This window comes from Gopherus evgoodei, chromosome 2 (genome assembly GCF_007399415.2).
Source record: "Gopherus evgoodei ecotype Sinaloan lineage chromosome 2, rGopEvg1_v1.p, whole genome shotgun sequence".
In the NCBI taxonomy this organism is placed as follows: domain Eukaryota; kingdom Metazoa; phylum Chordata; order Testudines; family Testudinidae; genus Gopherus; species Gopherus evgoodei.
In genome coordinates this window covers 210,430,980-210,453,214 of record NC_044323.1, presented here as the reverse complement: position 1 = coordinate 210,453,214, position 22,235 = coordinate 210,430,980, and the positions used below count along the sequence as shown (strand labels likewise).

The window sequence follows — 22,235 nt, the reverse complement described above, 5'->3', positions numbered from 1 at the left end:
AAAAGTATAAATTGATGTGTAGAAAGCAAAGAGTGATTTTTGTTAGGTTTAGGTTACAGAAGCAGATGTTTGCTTTAGCTTTTCAAAATGTGGACTCTAGTTTCTGATAAAATAATTATGGACTCTTGTGTGATTATGCATATATATAATTATATTAAAACGTACAGTGACGCATATAAGAGTCTCTCTAAGCCAATTTCTCAGAAAACTAACATCTGAAACAAAAGTTCCATTTTGTTTCTTAGCAATAAACTGATAATTGTTTTATCATTTCATTTTGCCTGAAGTTGATGTAAAATATATCTGTCATTGCCTGGTTAATAATCTATCTTTCTCTCTCCAAGCTGACGTGTTGTCTAAAACAATTTTAGCAGATATATTGTAAATGCAGTTTCTTTCAGTGTTCAATCATTGATTGGTGGACTAACCACATTTTGTGACTTTTTCAACTCTTAATATCATTTTTCATGTTCCTTGTTTTCCTTTAAAATATTTTGCTATTTTCCAATTGATTTGAATTGTATTTTTTCTTAATTTCTCGCATAAAGATACAAAATCCTGCTACACAGAATTTCTGTCAAATAGAACTTACTTTAATTTTCAGTGGCAAACAACAACAAATATAAAGGGAAGGAGATTTTTTACGCTGTCCCATACAGTTGTGTTACAGAATTCCCTTTTTTTGGTGTGGTTCCACTTGTTGGTCCTAAATAATTGGGTTTAGGAGCTTTTAGCATTTATTATTGCATGCAATAGCTCTGCTGTAGTTATGTTTGAATAAATTGAGATCCTCAACCTGCTTTTCATTTTTATGGGTTCGGGCGATAAAGACAAGTGGCTAGTCTTGCTTTCTGACTTGGGCAGTTTAGTTTAATGTATGCTAGTATTTGATTTTAACACAGCCTTTCAATATTCTGCTCCTTCATTTGAATGAATTATTTATTTTGACTGGCATTAAACTATCATTTGTTTTTTCATGTTGAGTCATTATGCTAAGACAAGCAAATATATATTGTGTCTGGGCTTATGCATTTTTGACAGTTTTGCATGGTTCTTTTCCTGTATGACCTGTCCTTAGGAATCATAGCATAAAAATAATTAGATAAAACCCCATTTACTAGGAAGATAGCTGTCTTAAGAATAGTTAGAATTATCTTAAGATCAGTTACTTTATGTGCATATCCCAAAATACCTTGACATTTTAACAGATCAAACATTGCAATATAATCTTTTCATTTATTATACAATGTACAACAAAAAGACTGGCATCCAATATACATAAATAGTAAGTCACATTTTTAAATTTGACAAAAGAATAAATTACATTTCGCTTTGCTTTTACTAAAAACATGTTACACTTCTGTTTCTTGATAGGAAAGTACACAAACCATGGCAGTCAAAGGTATTAGGTTTTATCCAGGTCCTCCTGGAAGCAAAGAATTGTGTTTTGCTTGGCGTGAATTTTCTGATTTTCTCAGAGTAAATTTGACTTCAGGACCTCCAGTTAAACTACACCTTATGGATTGGCCAGATTTAGAGGAGGTGAGTCAGCGTCTTTTGGTTCAGATCAAAGGGTTTAATACCAGGTTTTTATATTTCCAGAGTTTTTGAAGTATAAGGAGCAAAGATTAAATCTGTTGAGTTTTTCTTTCAGTATAGTATATTCAGTATTCCTGAAAGTTTCTACAACGTAACAGCCCTGGAGATCAAAGTTCACTATCACTACAAGACAGTATAGTATAGACAGAAGCAATTCAAGCTTCCATCAGTGCCCCTATTTTATATCAATACGTGACAGGGTATACTAGATCCTCTGAGGCCCGTTGCTGGAAATCTTGTGGCCCTGCCACACCCCATTACAGGATACCTGTGTGTTTTAAACTAGACTGTGACCATCTGGTCATTTTTGTGTGTAGCAGTTAGCTCAGCTGCCCTGCAGGGAGAGGCCTCGGCTGTACCATGTGACCAAGCAATCTCAGGTGCATGTGACCCAACATACCTGCTCCCCCATGCATTGCCTCCACTGGGGCTTTCATGCTGTGCCATAGGCAGCCTAGTTTAGGAGGCAGCTGATGGAAGTCATGGCCTCATGTTCCTTGGTCATGATTTGTTGGGAGGAGGAGGGTAGTTCTTGCTCACACCCATGTAATGATTGTCTGACACATTCTCTTTACAATAAAGTAAAACATACATATATTTGTATCTTTTTCAGCCTATTGCAGTAATTAATGGCAGAGAACTGCAGAAGCCTCTGATAGTTCAGCTCTACGATCAGTGGGAGAATCCATCTCCTGAACCAAATGTCAAAATCAGTCTTGTAAAGGCTAGCAACTTGAAGGTAAATGAGAGCTTAGAAGATGTCCTGGCAGCTTTTATATATCAAAGCTCATAAATATAATCTACCAAGACATAGCTGCATCATCGCCCTACATCTCTATCTGGTTTCTCCTTTTTAAAACTATATTGCGGAATTTTAAAGTACAGATGTGAATATGCCAGCTAAAAAGAGCAGAATAATCTTTTACAGTAGTAACATACAATAAATAAAAAATAATTCCATCACAGATTCCACAATTCTTTTTTCTTGTTAACTAAAATTAAATATAGTAATAAAACTAATAATTTATGCTATTCATTTGTAACTTTTTTTTTAAGTTTATCTCCCTGGGCCTTTCTCTGTACCTTCTCCATATTCCCTACGTTTCTTCTTATTGTTACTTTTAGTTAGTCTCCTGTTTTGTACTTAAGTAACTTACTAAATGACAATAAAGAACAGAGTCAGTAGTTCGGTACATAATCACCTTGTTCAGTATTTCCCAAACTGTAGCCCATCGAGAACTGTCTGATGGTCTGCAAAAAGCTGGCAGGCTACATAATTCTGGGTTCCCATCTTGTTTTCCTCTTCTAATGCTGAGATCAAGGCTCTTTGCAGTGAAGATCAAGTGGAAATGAGGAGGAGACAGCTTAGCTGTGTGTAAGCAATTGCTGTTGTTGCCACTAGGATATTATGGAAATATATTTGTAAAATAGTCTTCACAATTGCAGATGGGATGTTCTTTTTCTGCTGCACAGTTGCTCTCCTCATTCGTCACAAATGGGTAATTCCTCATCTGTGGAATTTGGTGCTGAAGGCTCCAGAGTTAAACTACCCCCTTCTATCAAGGCCACAAAATGTTTTGCCTTTGTGGGCAGAACAAGTTTACTGGAGGTTCTGCATCAGCTTTAGATAAATTTAAAATTGGTGGTTTATACTGAAATAAATGTGAAAATGAATGATGCAATCACTACAGTATTTCTTCTGTTTATTAATACTTAGTTCAGTTTATGCGGTTTCCAAATTTTTAATCCTGCATAATTTTGTATTGAAAAGTTATAAGCATTATAGAACTTTGGGGGGAGGGGTTGCAGTTGTGTAAGAGACTCACCAGGGAAGATGTGGTGGTTCAGTTTCTCCTAAATATTTTGTTGTTTAACTTTAATTTTTATTCATTTTCATGCTGGATGATTTCATTTAACTCTCTAGCTCCTCTCTTCTTCACTGAGGAAGCACCAGAATATTGAGGCTGTAACCTCTGGTTTCTTTGGTACAACAGTGGGCTCCCTCTGCTATCACAGCAAAGAAGCTTTGCAAGCATCGAGCCAAGTCCAAGAGATACTACAGGCAGTTTTTCAGGTGCCTCAAAGGACAGCTATACCCTGCTGCTACAATCCACCAGGCCTTGCTTTGTCATGGCCTAGGGCTTTGAGTCAGAATGGCATGCTGGGGCCTCTACTCCCTTGCCCAAAACTGTGACACCACCGTGGGAAGCTTGACCAGGAGCATGAGGATTCCCGCAAAGAGGAGAACTGCTCACCGCCTGCTCAGGGCTAAGTCTTGCAAACTCCAAAGGCTCTGAGTGTCAAAAAGACAAAAGCCAAGCATCCCTTTCATAAGGAAGTGATTCATATTGTTAATGAGCAAGTGCTGTACAAATTATGATTTAAACTTTTTTTTCCTTTGCTTTCCCAACCTGCCTCTTCTGTGTTCTGCAGCATGTCTGGGCATGCAAAGAAGCCTGTTATTCCTATGAAGCCCTGTCTCAGCAGCAGTGCAATGGGGAATTGTGCTTGTCTCGGTTTCAGTCCATGGACCTTCACTCTGCCAGGGAAAGGGATTCACAGTTAGGGAGAGGGTTGCCCATCTCCTTCTCAATAGGCTAGCTCTACATTAAAGCTTAAGGAGCACTTCAGGCAGTCTATGCCCAGAACCACATAAGATTTCCATTCCCCATGCAGCTGCACCATTGTGAGGTTATGGGGGGAGTGGGAAATTGCTGCCTGTGTTCCAAATGGAATAAAGCTCCGAGTGGTACTAGATCTCTCCCCAAATACTTTACATGGGTCTAAACTAGCCTGGGAAGAGGCAGACATATTTGCAGGTTCCTGGGGCCATCTACAGGCTATTCTCACAATCAGGATATTGGTCCCAGTATCTGTTTTGGCTGAATGGTCCAAATAGCATATTACCCCTCCTGTAAATAGCCTGTGGAAGTACCCTACAGTTACCACTAGCAAAAGAAACCCAAAAATCTTCATGGCTTTCCAAAGAGAGGCAGCCAGTGGTTTGCAAGGAATTCATTGATGATATTAATAAAATACCTTCTTTGAATGATTGCTCATGTGTATTCCACAATAGGTGTGTGTGCTCGCCATGTGCACCGTGTTGGAAGTTTTTCCCACTAGCAGTACCCATAGGAGAGTGCCCCTAGTGGCCCCTGGAGTGGCTCCTCCGTGGCACAGTATTAGGGGCGCGTGCTCTCCCCACCCTCAGTTCCTTCTTGCCACCAGTGAAGGTGCTTTGGAACTGCTCTGCTCCAGCTTTGATGCAGCTCTTCCCCAGAACTCTTGTTCATTCAGTGTATAGTACCTGTAGTTAGTAGTTTGATTAGTTTTAGTTTAGTTTAGTTAGTGCGCCTGGGCCGGGGCATGCCCCATGTCCTGGGTTTTAAGTCATGCAACATTTGTAGGCGACCGATGCCAGTGAGTGATCTGCACGCAGACTGTTTACACTGTTTGGGTGAAACCCATCTCAGCAGTCGCTGCAAGATTTGCAAGTTGTTCAAGCCTTGGACCAAGAGAGAGACATTAGGCTCCGGGTCATCCTGATGGAGTCAGCATTGACCCCGACTCTGGCGCGCCGCTCCAAGTCGGCACTGGGTACCACGGTGTCGGTGCACTGCAACCCCCCGGCACCATCTACCAGTTGGCACCGCTCCCCGTTCGCAGGGCATGCCAAGAAGGCTAAGGAGAGGCCTTCTCCACCACAGCACTGGAGTAAGACTGGGGAAGAGGCTAGACCCATGTTAGGCAGTCCTTGGTCCCCATCGGCCTCTGGGCCTCCAACTCAGGTCAAGCAGAGTAGCCTGGTCCATTCAGAGCAGGCTTCTCCGGATGTCTGGATACCCTTCATGCCAGAGGCCCTGCAAGTGGCCCAGGACGTTATGTCCATGCCGGTATCAGGAGCACCGCCAATGTTGGTCCTGCAGTCAGAGGCAAGCCGCCGCTTGGATCTGTGCAGTTGCCCCTGACTCGGTACCGGTCACGATCGAGGGACTGTTCCTGATTCCATTCGCCACTCAACAACCAGCCCGTGCGTAGTCCGCGCAGATCGCTATCAACCCCCACCAGGTTGTCTGGTTGGGTTTCGACTGACAGAGACTCCAGCTACTGCTCTGCCTTGAGGAGCGGACACCGATGGGACCGAGGCAGGTGACGCCGAAGGTCCTCGTCTCAGCGGCTATCGTAGCCAGTCGCAACACGAACATTGACACTGTTCCTGTTGTTTCACTTCAGGAGAACTGGATTTTAGATACTACCGGAATAATAATCACAAAATTCTTGTGATCTCAGCTATTCTAGAGTTTTCCCAGGCTGATTGGTTGAAGTCCTACACCTAAACATCATATAAAATAGGGTACCAGCATTAGTGCCGATCTTTATGCCGGCATATTGGACTCTCTATCTGAGTCTGAGGTATCAAGACTAAACAAAATGGCAGATTACACAAGCCTATGGCTAGCCTTTTTAGTTGCCATTGCCTCTGAAAGACATTCTTTATTTGTTCTCTCTATACAAAATATACACTGCTGCTATTGGGGAAAATATTGTCATAGCTTCAGAAAGCTTTCTGCCCAAAGTATGATGTTTTTTCCACAATTCTTGGGAAATCGTTCTTTCATCATTTTGTTCCAATCCTTAGCACTCCATTGTGAGGTCATAGCATAAATGGCCATCCCTAGAAATCTAAAGATACACCTTGAACCTACAAAGTACATGTGGCAAATGTACCCTGTTTCGTTTCCATCCAAACAGTCAAGGCCTTAGGTTTTCAAAGTTGCTAGATATTAATGCTGCGCTAGTTGTTCCGATGGGCATTTGGGAAACCATTCACAGAGGGAATCAGGGCTTCTTCTACAAGATTCTCTGTGGCGTGTGAGAAGAACGTGTCTGAACCTCGTATGAGAAAAACTGACAAAATAGGTTTCTCTCCTCTGAAGAGGCATCTTTGGAAGAAAGGTACTACTTGGTTGGTTTCCAAATTCCATTAATTTACAAAGCTTTTCCCTTTATATGGGATAACTTCTATTCTGCCTGTTATCCTTGTGGATTAAAATTCTTTATCCATTCCCATGCTACTTCTGGGAATCACTACTTGCTACTTCTCAGCAATAACATTAGCCTACCTCTAAATTCTACAGGTGAGAGGCATTACCCATTTGTTTTGAATGAAGGGAGAAGCTGCTAACAAGAATTTCAAATAAGTTCTCAGTCCTTACACTCAGTTAATAGTGAATTGGTGTGGTATGCAGTTGTCGGGTTTTTTGAGCACTGGTCCCTTTGTGTATTCCACTGGGCATGCGCATTTGTAGTAGTATGTGTACATAGTATATCTTTATTTCATAGCCATATATACCAGTTATGTCTGTAACGTTTTGTATTGTAATCACCCTCAAACTCTAAACAAATCTAGATAGATACAAATGAGAAGTGGGAGGCCGTTTGTAGAGGGTGCAAGCAACTTAAAATATAGCCCAGTTAGCATATACTACAGAATAACTAAATTGACATCAGGATATAACAAAACATATAACCATAGTAAAATATATAAACCGGTTAATTAAACCAAAATCTGCTTAGTCAGACAAAATTACTTAAGAACTGGTCAAGAATATTCCAGAAGCTGTTAAAATCTTCATTAAATCATAAGAGTCAGGAGATGCACAATATAAAAATGAGCTGAATTGTCAGAATACAAGGAAAGGTATTGAGTTGAAATAAAGTATGATAGAAAAAGAGAAAACATCTGTTTTTGGTGTAATATAAGATTTGACACTACTGCTGTCTCATTAAAAGAAAAAAATGTCTTGACAACCTTCAACTCTCTTGACAGATAATTCCTTCAAGCCAACAACATAAAACAGATGAAAATGGTAGGGCTAATCTGGGAATAATTAGTATTCATGCACCCAGGTAAGTAATGGAAATGTGTAGACAAAAGTTAACTTCTGAAAAGACTCTTATTAGATACCTTTAAGTTAGTTAGTTGCATGTTTACTAAAGTAGCTCTAGATGACTTCCTGGCAACTAAGTGCAAACACTTAACTTATTTAGTTCTAGGGGAATTCTACACTACTGCATGTGTACATAATTAATGAGCCGCACACATTTTTAATTTTTTGCACAGGAAAAAAAGCTTCTGATGAAATGTTGCTGCAGTTATGCCTTTTGCCTACCAGAGAGCACTGAGGTGCAAGAACAGCAGCAGCTCCCAGCAGAAAATAACTTCTGCAGTTCCACCTTTTGCCCACCAAAGGGTGCTGTAGTGATAGAACACAGCAGTCCCCTGTATAAAATAACTTATGCAGTTCTGCCTTTTGCCCACTGTAGGGCGCAGTGGCAATAGAACATAGCAGCAACTCCCAGCCAGCTAGGGATAAGAAAGAGCCTGCCAGGCCAGGTCAGGAGACAGGGCTTATGGGGAGACAGTGTGGGGTGCTTGCAGGGGGGGGAGAGAGTCAGACAGGGGCTTATAAGGGCTAGTGGGAAGGACAGTCTAGGTCAGGGGCTGAATGGGAGTGGAAACGCAGGGCCACATGGGCAGAGGTGGAGGGGGTGCAGAGCTACATAGGGACCGAGGGTGGCTGAGTGGGGGCACAGAGACATGGGGGAGGGGGTACAGAGACATAGACGGGGAGTGGTTGAGTGGGGAGACAGCGACATGGGGAGGAGAGTGGGTGTATGAGTGTGAGTGGAGGGACACGTGGACAGGGGGTGCAAAGACACATGGGGGTGCAGGAACACATGGGGACATTGGCAGATGTGCCTGACTGAATGGGAGAGGCTAGGAAGTCAGCCAGGGTCTGCATGGGGGAAGCTCCCTAACAATCCCTCCCCATCTCCTCAAAAAATCTGTTCCATACTTTTCCCACCAAGACCCACCAGCCCTCCAAGTTCACACCCAATCTCCTTCCCAGCAGTTTACTTCCCTCTCCTTCAGCTCCTCCATTATCCCTGACTCCCCTAAGCCTTTTCACTGGTTCTGAGAGGTGTGGGAAATATGATTCTATATTGTAGTTTAAATGAATTATTATTCAGAATATTGTATTAATATGCCTACTAATGAATCTATTTGTCAAACATTTCCTGAATTTTTCTTTGTTGCCTGTATTGTTACAGACATGCTAACACACATTTTGAAGTAAATGACCAAAAATAATTGAAACTGGTGTGATTATATTGTGTTATTTTGACAAATAAATATGCAGAATTTTGCAGAATTTTAAAATATAGTGTGCAGAATTTTTAATTTTTTGGCTCAGAATTCCCTTAGGAGTAACTTATTGTTTGGGTGCATAGGCTAGACTAATTGTTCAGCTTTGAAAAAGTCATTTCATAAACCCCATTTTTTTTCTTTTACCGAATGTAATAGCTTACTCCATATGTCTGCCAAGAGAAGCTGCTGCTTTTGTTTATGGGATTTTTTTTAGATGTGGAAAAAATCTCTAAAAATGCACATTTTAACCGTCATGCAGCACCTAGTGTAGATAGGGGTTTAACATCTTTCAAAATGTATTACTACCTAGGGGTTGACCATACCCAACTAACGTGTTAAAGTCAATAACATTAGTTTTTAGAGGTGTATCAAGCGATGTTTAAAAATATTCATTAAAATGTTTTTGCTAACATATTTTTTTAAACAAATACATTTTTCCCAGTCTAGAGAAGGCCTTGGAGTCGAAATTTTAAGGAGAATTGGAGTGAAAGAGAAATATAGTTACAGGTCCTGTTAAGTAGCCTAGAGTTTTCCACGTATATTTCTACCACAAATTAGTTGCTGTAATTTGTTTTTCTTTTCTTTAAAGACTCCTGCATTCCATATAAGCAGACAGAAACTAAGGGACTGAGGCCAACTTGTTCCCTTTTATAGGTCCAGTCTTGGTGACATAGGGAGCATGGTTTGAAACATTCAACCCAAGATAAACTATAACAATTTTTAATACTTCTAAGCCAGCCAGGTGGCCCAGAGGAGATCTGTCGATTCAATAATTGTCGTACTCAGTAACTAAGCTGTTTGTAATAATTTTTCCAAAGAGCCAAAACAGCTCCATGTTATGCAAAAATATGTGAGGATGACATCGTAAATGCACACTTTTCTGTTTTGATGCTTACAGTTTTTATATCAGTTAATATTTTTGCATTTTTAACTTAAGATATTTTGAACAAAAATATCTTTTTTCAGTTTGAAGAAAAATGTTCGAATCTTTCTCCATAGTTAAAAATGTAGTGTTGTAAATAAAAAAACCCCTCACATTTCTATATTATGAAGTTAATGACAACTTCATAGTCTCAGTGTATGTTGCTAGGGTGTGTGACCTGTGTTCAGCTTCGATCCTTGGCTAGCAAGGACTGGGAATGGTTTAGAACACATTTCTCTCAGGTGACCTTTTAAATAGCTCTCTCTCCTTCTAGTCCTAATGATCTAAACTGTCCTACAAGTCAGATCCTGAAAAGGGGGTTGAGAATTGGTCAAAATGGTGGAATATTAAAGCAAAAGTAAATGCAAATAACTCTTATTAGTGCATGGTTAGTTTTGAGAACATCTTAAACTTTAGACATTTCTTGACTCGTGATATTTCTAACCTTGCATTAATACTAGGTTTTTGCCTTTACTATAATTTTTATTTCAATGATAGAAGTGAGCGTGAGGAGGAGAATATTGTAAGCTCGGAAAGCCAAATAAGTCACAAGTACCTTTATGAAAATCCATTTAAACAGCTTTTTGAAAAACTGCTATTATTGCATTATAACAATTTGTTATATGATTGCTTTATGTTTCAGGGGAGAGCATACGTTACAACTTAAAGCCTCATACAACAGGAACACATTAGATTGCCCTATAATCAAGTTCAATGTCCTGCCTGACCCTGAGAAACCTGTGTGTTTGAATGTTAAGTATGACAAAAATGCTTCTTTTGCAGCAGGAAGTACCTTCCCTGGTGAGTAGCTGTATTTAAACTAGCTTTTGTTTTCCGGGGGGGGGGTGTAATTTTGGAAACCAGCCAGCCAAATAAATTATGGCTTTTGACGTCTGTAAAAAGTGATTTGTGAGATTTATTTCAATGATGATCAGTATTTTCATACATCACTTTTAGCTAATATTCCGTTATACCTGACTGGCAAAAGCCTTTACAATCAGCATTTTGGCTTCATCTATCGAGAAACAGGAGGCAAATATGTGAAATAATTGACAGAAGTTTCAGTTTTGCCCTTTTTTGCCCAATTTTTGCCTGATGCCTGCTAAAAGCCTGGAGGAGAAAAGATATTTTTAGACTATGGCTATGCCACTAAAATGCGCACAGTGTAGCTGCTGTTTGTCAGCAGGAGAGAGCTCTCCTGACAACAAAAAAGTTCCAACCCCCCACCCCCACTCCCTTAGCGGAAGTGGCTTTGTCGGCAAGAGAGCGCCCTTATCGACAAACGTGGTTTTTTAACACCCCTGAACAACAAAAGTTTTGCCAACAAAGTGTCAGTATAGACAAAGGCTTAGTCATCATGCCCCTCTCGGTCTTACTCCACTTTCTTTTCCTCTACCAAAAAAATAATCTAAATTAAATAGTCCTTCAACTTGTGGGCCTCTTTGCAACGTATACAGAATTGGTCTTGTGGGCTAGTTCCATTTTTGCCCACTCCGAGGTGTTTTTCTCAGTCACTGGCTCTTTCTCTTTTCTGAAGATGTTGCTCTATAGACTGGGAATCCCATCTCTGCTACCATTTCTCCCCTAGGTTTGGAGGTGTCATGGTATAATTCCCCACTCTGAACCTTAACGTCCAAAAGATGGGGTACCAGCATGAATTCCTCTAAGCTCAATTACCAGCTTAGTACTTGTAGCGCTGGCACCAACCAGGAATTCCAGTGCCTGGTACACTCCGGTCTCCCCAAAACCTTGCCCGGGGACCCCCAAGACCCAGTCCCTCTTGATCTTAACACAAGGAAAGTAAACCCTTTCCCTCACCGTTGCCTTTCCCAGGCTTCCCCTCCCTGGGTTACCCTGGAAGATCACTGTGATTCAAACTCCTTGAATCTTCAAACAGAGAGGAATATCCACCTTCCTCCATCCTTCTCTCTCCCCCTCCCAGACTCTCCCTGAGAGAGAAAGTAATCCTAACACAGAGAGAAAATTAACCTTTTTCTCCCCCTTTCCTCCTTTCTCCCCACCAATTCCCTGGTGGATCCAGACCTAGTCCCCTGGGGTCTCACCAGAATAAAGAAATGATCAGGTTCTTAAACAAGAAAAGCTTTTAATTAAAGAAAGAAAAAACAATAAAAATTATCTTTGTAAATTTAAGATGGAATATGTCACAGGGTCTTTCAGCTATAGACACTGGGAATACCCTCTCAGTCTAAGTATACAAGTACAAATTAAAATCCTTTCAGCAAAATACAAATTTGAACTCCTTCCAGCCAAATACACATTTGCAAATAAAGAAAACAAACATAAGCCTAACTCGCTTTATCTACCTAGTACTTACTATTCTGGACATATAAGAGCCTGTATCGGAGAGATTGGAGAGAAACCTGGTTGCACATCTGATCCGTCTGAGCCCCCCAAGTGAACAACCACCAAAATCTAACAGCACACACACAAACTTCCCTCCCTCAAGATTTGGAAGTATCCTGTCCCCTGATTGGTCCTCTGGTCAGGTGACAGCCAGGCTCACTGAACTTGTTAATCCTTTACAGGCAAAAGAGATATGAAGTACTTCTGTTCCATTAACTCTTAACTATCCGTTTATGACAGGAGGAGATTCAGGTTTTGTCCTGACACTCCTCTTCTTGCATCACCATGAATGTCACAAGCTGGTAGAGCTCACCCAGATAACAGCAGGAGATCTGACTCCTATTTAGAGGAAGTCCAGTATCAATGTGCTGGCGTCCCACATTATCCACCTTATCCTTCTTGCCTAAAAGCCGGTATTAGACAAATTGACTGCAGTGGCATATGTATAACTGGTAGATAGCCTCAGACCAAGCTCTTGTCTGAAATCCCTTCCCTTGACACTTGGGTAGAAAAATCCACATTGCTTTTTTCAGTCATTTACCTCAAATTCAAAGAATATTATAATCCACTGCCTGAGCAAAACTCCCATATTCCAAGTATACACCTGCAGGTGCTCAATGAAATTTGTCATAGTGTGGAACTCTAACCATTGATTGGTTTGCTCCACAAAAGACAACCGAACTCCCTGTGTTGGTCTCCAGGAACTTCACTCTCAAAATCCTTGACAGATTCATTGTCCTACTGTTAGAAAGAAAAAACTAGGAATCTGTTTCCATTTTATTACTCAGATTAACCAAGGATGGTGGAAAATCAGGCGGGGCCTGGTGGAAATAATTTTACTGTCACAGTAATGGCTTCACCAAGTCCTGATTTTTCTGATGTAATGAGTATGTGTGTCTTGCACCAATTGAAGCTGCATCTTCTTTTTATCCTGTTTCCCCACCCAGTTTTCTAATCCAAAATACCTGGCAATAACAGCCTTGGGAAATTGAATAGACTTGATATCTGAAAGATAATCTGTTGGAGGACCCCTCCCCCCTACATTGCTGACTGCCTCTCCAGGAGCCAATCATCCACTGCAGTTAAATATTATGGGATCTTGAATATAGCTTCTCTTGGAGGGAATGAAAAAAAGATGCATCTTTATATAAGCAACTATTCCCTCCAGCATGCCCTTCAGTTCCTGCTACAGGTGTTTAAAGTTAACTTCCCCAAATATACACCTCTAATCTAATCCAGGGAAGGGATATTTAATGCTGTTCTAATGGAAAATGGCTGTTATGTTCCCAAAACCTTTGATTGCTTTTGAATGTTATGGGTATGTTGGGGTAGCTTCAGAGACCTTATTCACCTAGTAGCCTCTGAGCCCTTATTTACTTGGATCCTAAGAACTCAGGTCAGATGTCATTGAGGTTTCTTTGTTGGCATTCAGTCAAACTACCCTTGAGTTGATCAGGCTCAAATGTAGGGTGTGAGTTCAGGAATTCAGTTTCTAGCCTGCTGATCTACTTACCTCCCTACTCCTATTTCCCAAGAAATGAGGCCTCAGCAATGTCCAGTTACTCATGTCAAGCCAGGCCTTTGAATTTATGGCGTGTTTTCCCTTTTTCATTGCTGTGGCTTCCATTTGCAGGGTGAGCATGCAAAATTATTGGATTCATTCTCCTCCCTTTCTTCAGTTCTTTCTAGATAGCAGTGTTTTCATCTTCTACCAGAGTTATTCCAAGAGTTAAGTTCAGATTTTTGGACCCTTACTTTCCTCCCAGTCAGATACTTAGATTGCACCTCAGTCTCTATACCATCGGCAGCTCAGACTTCTCCACTAGGCCATATCCTAAATAATCCTCCTTCAGATACTTGGCTTCCAGCCAGCTGTCCCTTAATTTTCATTTCCTGGATTTCAAAAATTTAACTTTGGGCCAGCAGCGAGCAGTTTTTCTACATTTTTTCTTCTCTGGGACAAAATTTGTAAACTCTTTAAAAAGAGAGGATGGTGGAAGATCTTTTCTGAAAAGGGATCACCAAGTTCCTCTCTCCTCCCCCAGAATGGCAGAGTTAGATATATGGAGCAAGCTAAAAGTGAAAAGTGGTTTCATTTGACAGAAGGTCCTTAAGAGCATCAGAAGGAGACCTTCTTCTCCCTGTGGGTGCTCTACTTTAGGTGTTTAATCGCCCTTGCACTTGTAATTGGTGATTTGTGGGAGCAGTGCCTTATTGGGTCGCACGTGCGCAGTCTCGCACTGTCTCAGGTGGTTAAGTAGTACTGTGAGACCAACCCCTCCGTCAGTTCCTTCTCTACTGCCTTTGTCTTGAGTCAGAGCATTCAGCAGCACCTCAGAGCTTAGTAATTTACCCCTTTTCCCTTAGTAGAATGGATAATTTGTCTTCCCCGTTTTTCTCCCCATTTCTTCTCATTTAAAAAAAAAAAGTTTTTCTTTCCCTCAGTAGAAGATGGCATTTCATTTAACTGGCAGAGTAGTGTTTAGATCTCCCTTCCCCATCGGGGAGGGGAAATACTCCCCTCGGGGGCATGCCCAACTCACCAGGCTTTAAGCACTGCCTCACCTGCAGACTTTAAATACTGCTTTCAGATGGACACTCAGTGTATTCGTCACTTAGGCGAAGTACACATGCCTCAAAAATGTCCACATTGTCACAAACTGACAGCCCGGACCACAAAAGCCAGGGACTTGAAGCTTAAACTGCTGCTTATAGAGAAACGTCTCCACCCAGCATCTGAGCCAGAAGCACAGACACCCCCAGGACACAGTTCACAAACTGCAGTCTCTGAAAGGGGCCCTTCTTTGAGACTCATGCGATCACCCTACTAAAAAGTTGGTTAAGAAGTGTACATTGTCCTCACCAGCTCGAGAAACGATCGAGAAACAGTGTCTCCCAAACTGAGAGACCTTGTCGATACCGACAGGCACCACAGCCAAGATAGTGGGACCTTCCGGTACCATAAGAGCTAAAGATGTCAAGAGAGCTAGCTCCAATGAAGGCACCAAGGGGAAACAGAAACGCCATGTCTCGGCACTGGCGGAGCCATCCCAACACTCAGCACCGGGCACATCAAAACAACTGCAGCCTATGCTGTTACCTCCTGTCAGTGTAGCACAGTTAACAAGTGCACCCTTACAACAGCTCCACAGCAGCCAGTATCCACCATTACCACATCAACGGCACCGAGGCAGTTGACACCACAACAGTTCTTGCTTCCCTGAGACTTATGGTATCCTTGACAACTGACTGTCCCATTCTTAGCACTGAGATCACTACAGCACTGTCAGTACCGAGCCACCCCACCACTCCACTGCCATCTGCTCCCCCATTGTCGAGCAATGATAAGGATGAGAACGAGGGAGAGACACACCCCTCTCACTGCTCTTCTCCCACCCATGAAACGGTCAAAACGGCCCCACCACATCAAGGGTACTATACAGGGGCCAAAGAACATCAGTGTTACAGGCACCCTTGGATGGTTCCTATGCCCTTCCCTCCACGGTGGCAGTATTGGGCCCCATGGATGGCATATCCCCCACATCACCTCAAACTTCCTACCCCAAACAGGGAGGGTACACAGCAGTCACCTGTGCCATCGGTACCAGGACCATCTGAACTCCCTGAAGAGATGACAAGCTAACAGGAAGAAATCTTTGACCAGGAAGTCAAACCAACAATCCATTTTTCTTCCTCTGTCCCAGATGACAGCACAATGCCCCCTCCTCCCAATGTGGGGGACGACTTTAGACATTTCCAGGATTTCTATAGGAGAGTTGCAGGTTCCCTTAACATCTCCCTGGAGGAAGTGCAGGATTCACAACATAAGCTCGTTGACATCCTGCAAACATCAGCATCATCCAAAATCGCTTAACTCATGAATGATGCAATCATGGAACCTGTCAAACACATCTGGCAGACCCCTGCAACAATTGTTCCAACCTCCAAGAGGTCCGACAGGAAATATTATGTCCCTGCAAAGGGTACAGTTTCTTTTTTCACATCCCACACCAAACTCCCTGTTAGTGGATGCTGTTAATGAAAGGGACAGATAATCATACCCCCAAAACACACCACATGACAAAGTCTAGAAGAGACTCAACTTTTTTGGCCGAAAAGCTTATTCCTCAGTGACGCTTCCCCTTAGAATTGCTAATTATGAAGCGTTATTAGCAAAATACAACCACACACATTATGGCAAAATATCAGATTTTATTTAATTTCTCCCCTGAGAAGAAAAAAGTAAATCAGTGCAGTCATTTCTGAGGGCCAGCTGATCTCCAGGACAGCACTGCACGCTGTCCAAGACTCTGAAGATATAGCAGCATGATCTACAGTCACTGGCTTTCCCAAAGAAGTGCAAGCAACAGTGAAGGACCTGCCTTTCAAAGGGTCCAAACTCTTCGCAGCTAAAACCGATGAGTCTCTGCACACCCTCCAGGACTCGAGGCTACTCTGAAGTCCCTGTGTATCTATACTCCAGTACAAAGAGAAGACAAGGAAGGTATTACAACCCACAGAGATTCTAGTCCACACCATATGCACAGATACACAGGCAATACGAACCACAAGCCCGGAAAGAACAGCCCCAAAGGTGATTTGATGGTTGTCATCTATCTACCATATCTCATCAACTGTTAGCCAGGCAGCAAGTTTGAGAGGTTGGTTGAGGGCTCGAGACCCCCACAACTTTCAACCCCTGGAACTACCATCTCCCAGCCATTCAGAGAGCATTTAAGTTCCTGCTACCCAGTCTGGCAATCCATCACTACAGACAGATGGGTGCTGGAGATAATCAAAGTTGGATACTCCATCCCTTCTCTTGTCTTGCTTACAACACTCCTGCTACTACACCCAGAGAGATGTTTGCTTTTTTTGCAACAGTGTTACACTGACTCATATTTAGCTTATGGTCCACTATGACCCTCCAGATCCCTTTCCGCAGTACTCCTTCCTAGGCAGTCATTTCCCATTTTGTATGTATGCAATTGATTGATTGTTCCTTCCTAAATGGAGTACTTTGAATTTGTCAAGTATCAGAGGGGTGGCCGTGTTAGTCTGGATCTATAAAAGCAGCAGAGGATCCTGTGGCACCTTATAGACTAACAGACGTTTTGGAGCATGAGCTTTCGTGGGTGAATACCCACTTCATCAGATGCATGTAGTGGATATTTCCGGGGGCAGGTATAACAAGGGTATAAACAAGATAGAGATAATGAAGTTAGTTCAATCAGGGAGGATGAGGCCCTGTTCTAGCAGTTGAGGTGTGAAAACCAAGGGAGGAGAAACTGCTTCTGTAGTTGGCAAGCCATTCACAGTCTTTGTTTAATCCTGAGCTGATGGTGTCAAATTTGCAGATGAACTGAAGCTCAGCAGTTTCTCTTTGAAGTTTGGTCCTGAAGTTTTTTTTTGCTGCAGGATGGCCACATTAAGGTCTGCTATAGTGTGGCCAGGGAGGTTGAAGTGTTCTCCTACGGGTTTTTGTATATTGCCATTTCTAATATCTGATTTGTGTCCATTTATCCTTTTCCGTAGAGACTGTCCAGTTTGGCTGATGTACATAGCAGAGGGGCATTGCTACAAGGCTTGTTACCTCAATATGTGTCAAAAAATGCATGTGTTCTGGAATGCCACATTTAGTACTTTCTCAAGAACTTAATGTCACTATCTTTCCTTCTCCAAATTTGTGTGTGTTAGGAGTGCTGAATGAGTTGGTATTACCAGTTAACGTTAAGAAATGGATTGCAGTAACTGCTAGTTAATGCAATCCATTTCTTAATGTTAACTGGATATAGTGGCCCCAATAGAACTGATTTTGAGAAACTGGAAATCTGCAATTCTTTCCTCATACACAGACTGGATTATTGAGCTCTCTACAAAGTTTTAGTGGGGAAAAAATGGCTGACTAATAGAAACATTTGGAAAAAATATGAGGCTGTCTGGTCACGTGAAATTATTGCATACTTCTTCTATTTAGTATATATTAGTCCCTGATACTCACAGGTTATGTTCTCACTTATCTGATCAGTCACTTTAATACTTGATGCCCTATGTGACCTCTGTGGGTTCAGGGGCTTCTGTTTTGTTTCCAGGTTTTGTGAATAATGAACGTTGAATTTTGTTATTTATATGCTATAAATTGCCTAGGGAGGTTGTGGAATCTCCATCATTAGAAATTTTTAAGAGCAGGTTAGACAAACACCTTTCAGGAATGTTCTAGATAATACTTAGTCCTGCCATAAGTGCAGAGACTTGGACCAGTTGACCTCTCGAGGTCCCTTCCAGTCCTATGATTCTATTTCCATCTTGTGCATTTATTTATGTGTTTGTGTTTACATTTTATATAAAACAATAAAAATAAAATCTAAAAAGTCATTAGGATTATCATGTATCTTCTAAAACTTTCTAGCTGGGTAAAACAATGTATCCTTAAATGTTTCATGTTAGCAGCAGCTTCTGTGCCTTGTGGTGTGAAAGCTCCTTCTACTAGCGCCATAGCAGTAACAGCATCTTTTGCTTGTCTTAAAAATTTTCTGATTTGGGAAATGTATGGGACTGCTATTTGAAAGTCACTCCATATGTTTACTGGACGTTATGCTTTTGATTTGGCTTCAAAAGTGGATGCTCAATTTGGTAGAGCTGTGCTTCAGTTTTTCATGTTGTTAGACTGTTCTGATCTCTTGAGTTTACTGCACTCTCTGCCAAACTACCCATAATATGCAGAACTACTCAAGGAAATGAAGGTTACTTATCTGTAACCAAAGTTCTTCAAGATAACTCTGCCATATAATCATACTTCCCACCCACCTTCTCTTTTTTTCTCAGAGTGTTTTCTTGGTTTCTCAGCACCCCCGTTTATAGCTTTTCCCTCAATGTCCGAAGCACTGAAGGAAGGGGTGGGGGCACTGCTTAGAGGAGGTTTCACCTTTAGTCTGCATCAGTTGGCTCATTGCTTTGTGTCACTTAAGAGTAGAGTCATCTTGAAGAACTCCAGTTACGAATAAGTAAACTTCAGTTTTTTCCAATGAATTCATAAGCAACAAGGCCCAACAAGCCTCGGTAAGGATAGACACCCTTAGTAAGAAAGACTTACTGATACTCATTTGGCTTTAAGTCTTGTTACATAGTTTTTTATTTTAAGATTAGTATTTTTTGGAAAGTTTTAGTATTCTGTTTTCTCTAATGTTGTTTTTAATGATTAAATATGCAATTGAATGTTTTCTCTAATGTTGTTTTTAATGATTAAATATGCAATTGTTAGCCATGTGACACCTGCAAGTTTCATCTATGAACATTCTATTTACAGGTCCTTCTGGGGGAACTGAGCAGATAGTTGATGCCAAAAATAGGTGTGGTGGAGCAACCCACTCCCCTCTCCAATTTCTGGTTTCCCAAAGGTTTTTTGCAGAGGCCAGTTCACTTTTTTATTTACACTAAACAAAAGAGCCTTTCGCTATTAGACTACTAGTAGTCAACCATTGAAAAAAGAGGCTTTCAAGCCCCCATATTCCAGCATTTTATGATGTTTAAATCCTTTGATATTCAGATTGAAAGAGTTATAGTTGTATTACTGTGCTGAAGTATCAATACACTTGCCATAGTTCAAATCCTACTGCCACTGGCAGTCCAAAGAACATAAGAATGACCCTACTGGGTCAGACCAAAGGTCCATCTAGCCCAATATCCTGTCTTCCGACAGTGGCCAGTGCCAGTTGTCCCAGAGGGAATGAGATAATCATCAAGTGATCCATCCCCCATCGCTCATTCGCAGCTTCTGGCAAACAGAGGCTAGGGACACCATTCCTGCCCATCCTGGCTAATAGGCATGGATGGACCTATCCTCCATGAATTTATCTTGTTCTCTTTTTGAACCCTGTTATGGTCTTGGCCTTCACAATATCCTCTGGCAAGGAGTTCCACAGGTTGACTGTGTGCTGTGTGAAGAACTAGATCATTTTATTTGTTTTAAACCTGCTGCCTATTAAATTCATTTGGTGACCCCCTAGTTCTTGTGTTATGAGAAATAGTAAACAACACTTCCTTATCTACTTTTTTTACACCAGTCATGATTTTATAGACCTCAATCATATCTCCCCTTCACCGTCTCTTTTTTCAAGCTGAAAAGTCCCAGTCTTATTAATCTCTCCTCATACAGAACCCGTTCCATATCCCTAATCATTTTTGTTGCCCTTTTCTGAACCTTTTCCAATTCCAATATATCTTTTTTGAGATGGGCTGACCATATCTGCACACAGAATTCAAGATGTGAGTACCATGGATAGAGGCAACATGATGTTTTCTGTCCTATTACCTATTTCTTTCTCAATTATTCCCAGCATTCTGTTCACCTTTTTGACTGCCGCTGCACATTGAGTGGATGTTTTCAGAGAACTATCCACAATGACTTCAAGATCTCTTTCTTGAGTGGTAACAGCTAATCCAGACCCCATCAATTTATATGTATAGTTGGGATTATGCTTTCCAATGTGCATTACTTTGCATTTTTCAACATTAAATTTCATCTGCCATTTTATTGCCCAGTTTTGAGGGATCCTTTCGTAGCTCTTCGCAGTCTGACTGGGTCTTAACTGTCTTAAGTAATTTTGTATCATCTGCAAATTTTGCCACCTCACTGTTTACCCCTTTGTCCAGATCATTTATGAATATGTTGAATAGGACTGGTCCCAGAACAGACCCTTGGGGAACACCACTATTTACCTCTCTCCATTCTGAAAATTGACCATTCATATCTACCCTTTTTCCTACCTTTTAACCAGTTATCAGTCCATCAGAGCACCTTCCCTCTTATTCCATGGCAGCTTATTTTGTATTAGAGCCTTTGGTGAGGGACCTTGTCAAAGGTTTTCTGAAAATCTAAGTACATTATATCCACTGAATTCTCTTGGTCCACATGCTTGTTGACCCTCTATTCTAAGTAGATTGGTGAGGCATGATTTCCCTTTGCTATAACCATGTTGACTCTTCCTCAGCAAATGATGTTCATCTATATGTTTGACAATATTCTTTATTATAGTTTCAACTAGTTTACCCAGTACTGAAGTCAGGCTTACAGGCCTGTAATTGCTGGGATCACCTCTGGAGCCCTTTTTAAAAATTGGCATAACATTAGCTATCCTCGAGTCATCTGGTACAGAAGCTGAGTTAAATGATAGGTTACAGACTACAGTTCTGCAATTTCACATTTAAGTTCCTTCAGAACTCTTGAGTGAATACCATCTGGTTCTGGTGATTTACTGCTGTTCAATTTATCAATTTGTTCCAAAACCACCTCTAATGATACCTCAATCTGGGACAGTTCCTCAGATCTTTCACCTAAAAAGAATGGCTCAGGTTTGGGAATCTCCCTCACATTCTCAGCCGTGAAGACTGACACAAAGAATTAATTTAGTTTCTCCGCAATGACCTTATTGTCCTTGAGTGCTCCTTTAGCATCTCGATCGTCCAGTGACCCCACTGGTTGTTTAGCTGGCTTCCTGCTTCTGATGTGCTTAAAACAACATTTATTATTACTTCTTGAGTCTTTGGCTAACTGTTCCTCAAATTCTTTTTTGGCCTTCCTAAGTGTATTTGTACACTTCATTTGCCAGTGTGTATACTCCTTTCTATTTTCCTTGCTAGAAGTTAACTTCCACTTTTTAAGGGTTGCCTTTTTGCCTTTCACTGCTTCTTTTACTTTTGTTGTTTAGCCACAGTGGCTCTTTTTTGTTCTCTTACTATGTTTTTTAATTTGGGGTATACATTTAAGTTGATCCTCTATTATGGTATCTTTAAAAAGTTTCCATGCAGCTTGCAGAGATTTCACTTTTGTCACTGTACCCTTTAATTTCTGTTTAACTAACTTCTTCATTTTTGTGTAGTTCCCCTTTCTGAAATTAAATGGTACAGCGTTGGGCTGCTGTGGAGTATTCCCCGCCACAGGGATGTTAAACTGAATTATATTATGTTCACTATTACCAAGCGGTCCAGCTATATTCACCTCTTGGACCTGATCCTGTGCTCCACTTATGACTAAATCAAGAATTGCCTCTCTCCTCTGGTGGATTCCAGGACCAGCTGCTCCAAGAAGCAATCATTTTTAAGGTGTCAAGAATCTCTGCATCCCGCCCTGAGGTGACA

General features: G+C 41.3%; 1 protein-coding gene across 3 annotated transcripts in view; it reads left to right on the top strand.

Annotated features, from left to right (window-relative positions):
- Positions 1 to 22,235, top strand: part of SMCHD1 (structural maintenance of chromosomes flexible hinge domain containing 1) — a 196,446-nt gene that overhangs the window by 123,592 nt on the left and 50,619 nt on the right. For all 3 annotated transcript variants that reach the window (XM_030552849.1, XM_030552848.1, XM_030552850.1), the window contains exons 29-32: positions 1,375 to 1,542; positions 2,213 to 2,338; positions 7,430 to 7,509; positions 10,378 to 10,535. In XM_030552849.1, the coding sequence (XP_030408709.1) occupies positions 1,375 to 1,542; positions 2,213 to 2,338; positions 7,430 to 7,509; positions 10,378 to 10,535 (532 nt within the window). The remainder of the gene's footprint in view (positions 1 to 1,374; positions 1,543 to 2,212; positions 2,339 to 7,429; positions 7,510 to 10,377; positions 10,536 to 22,235) is intronic.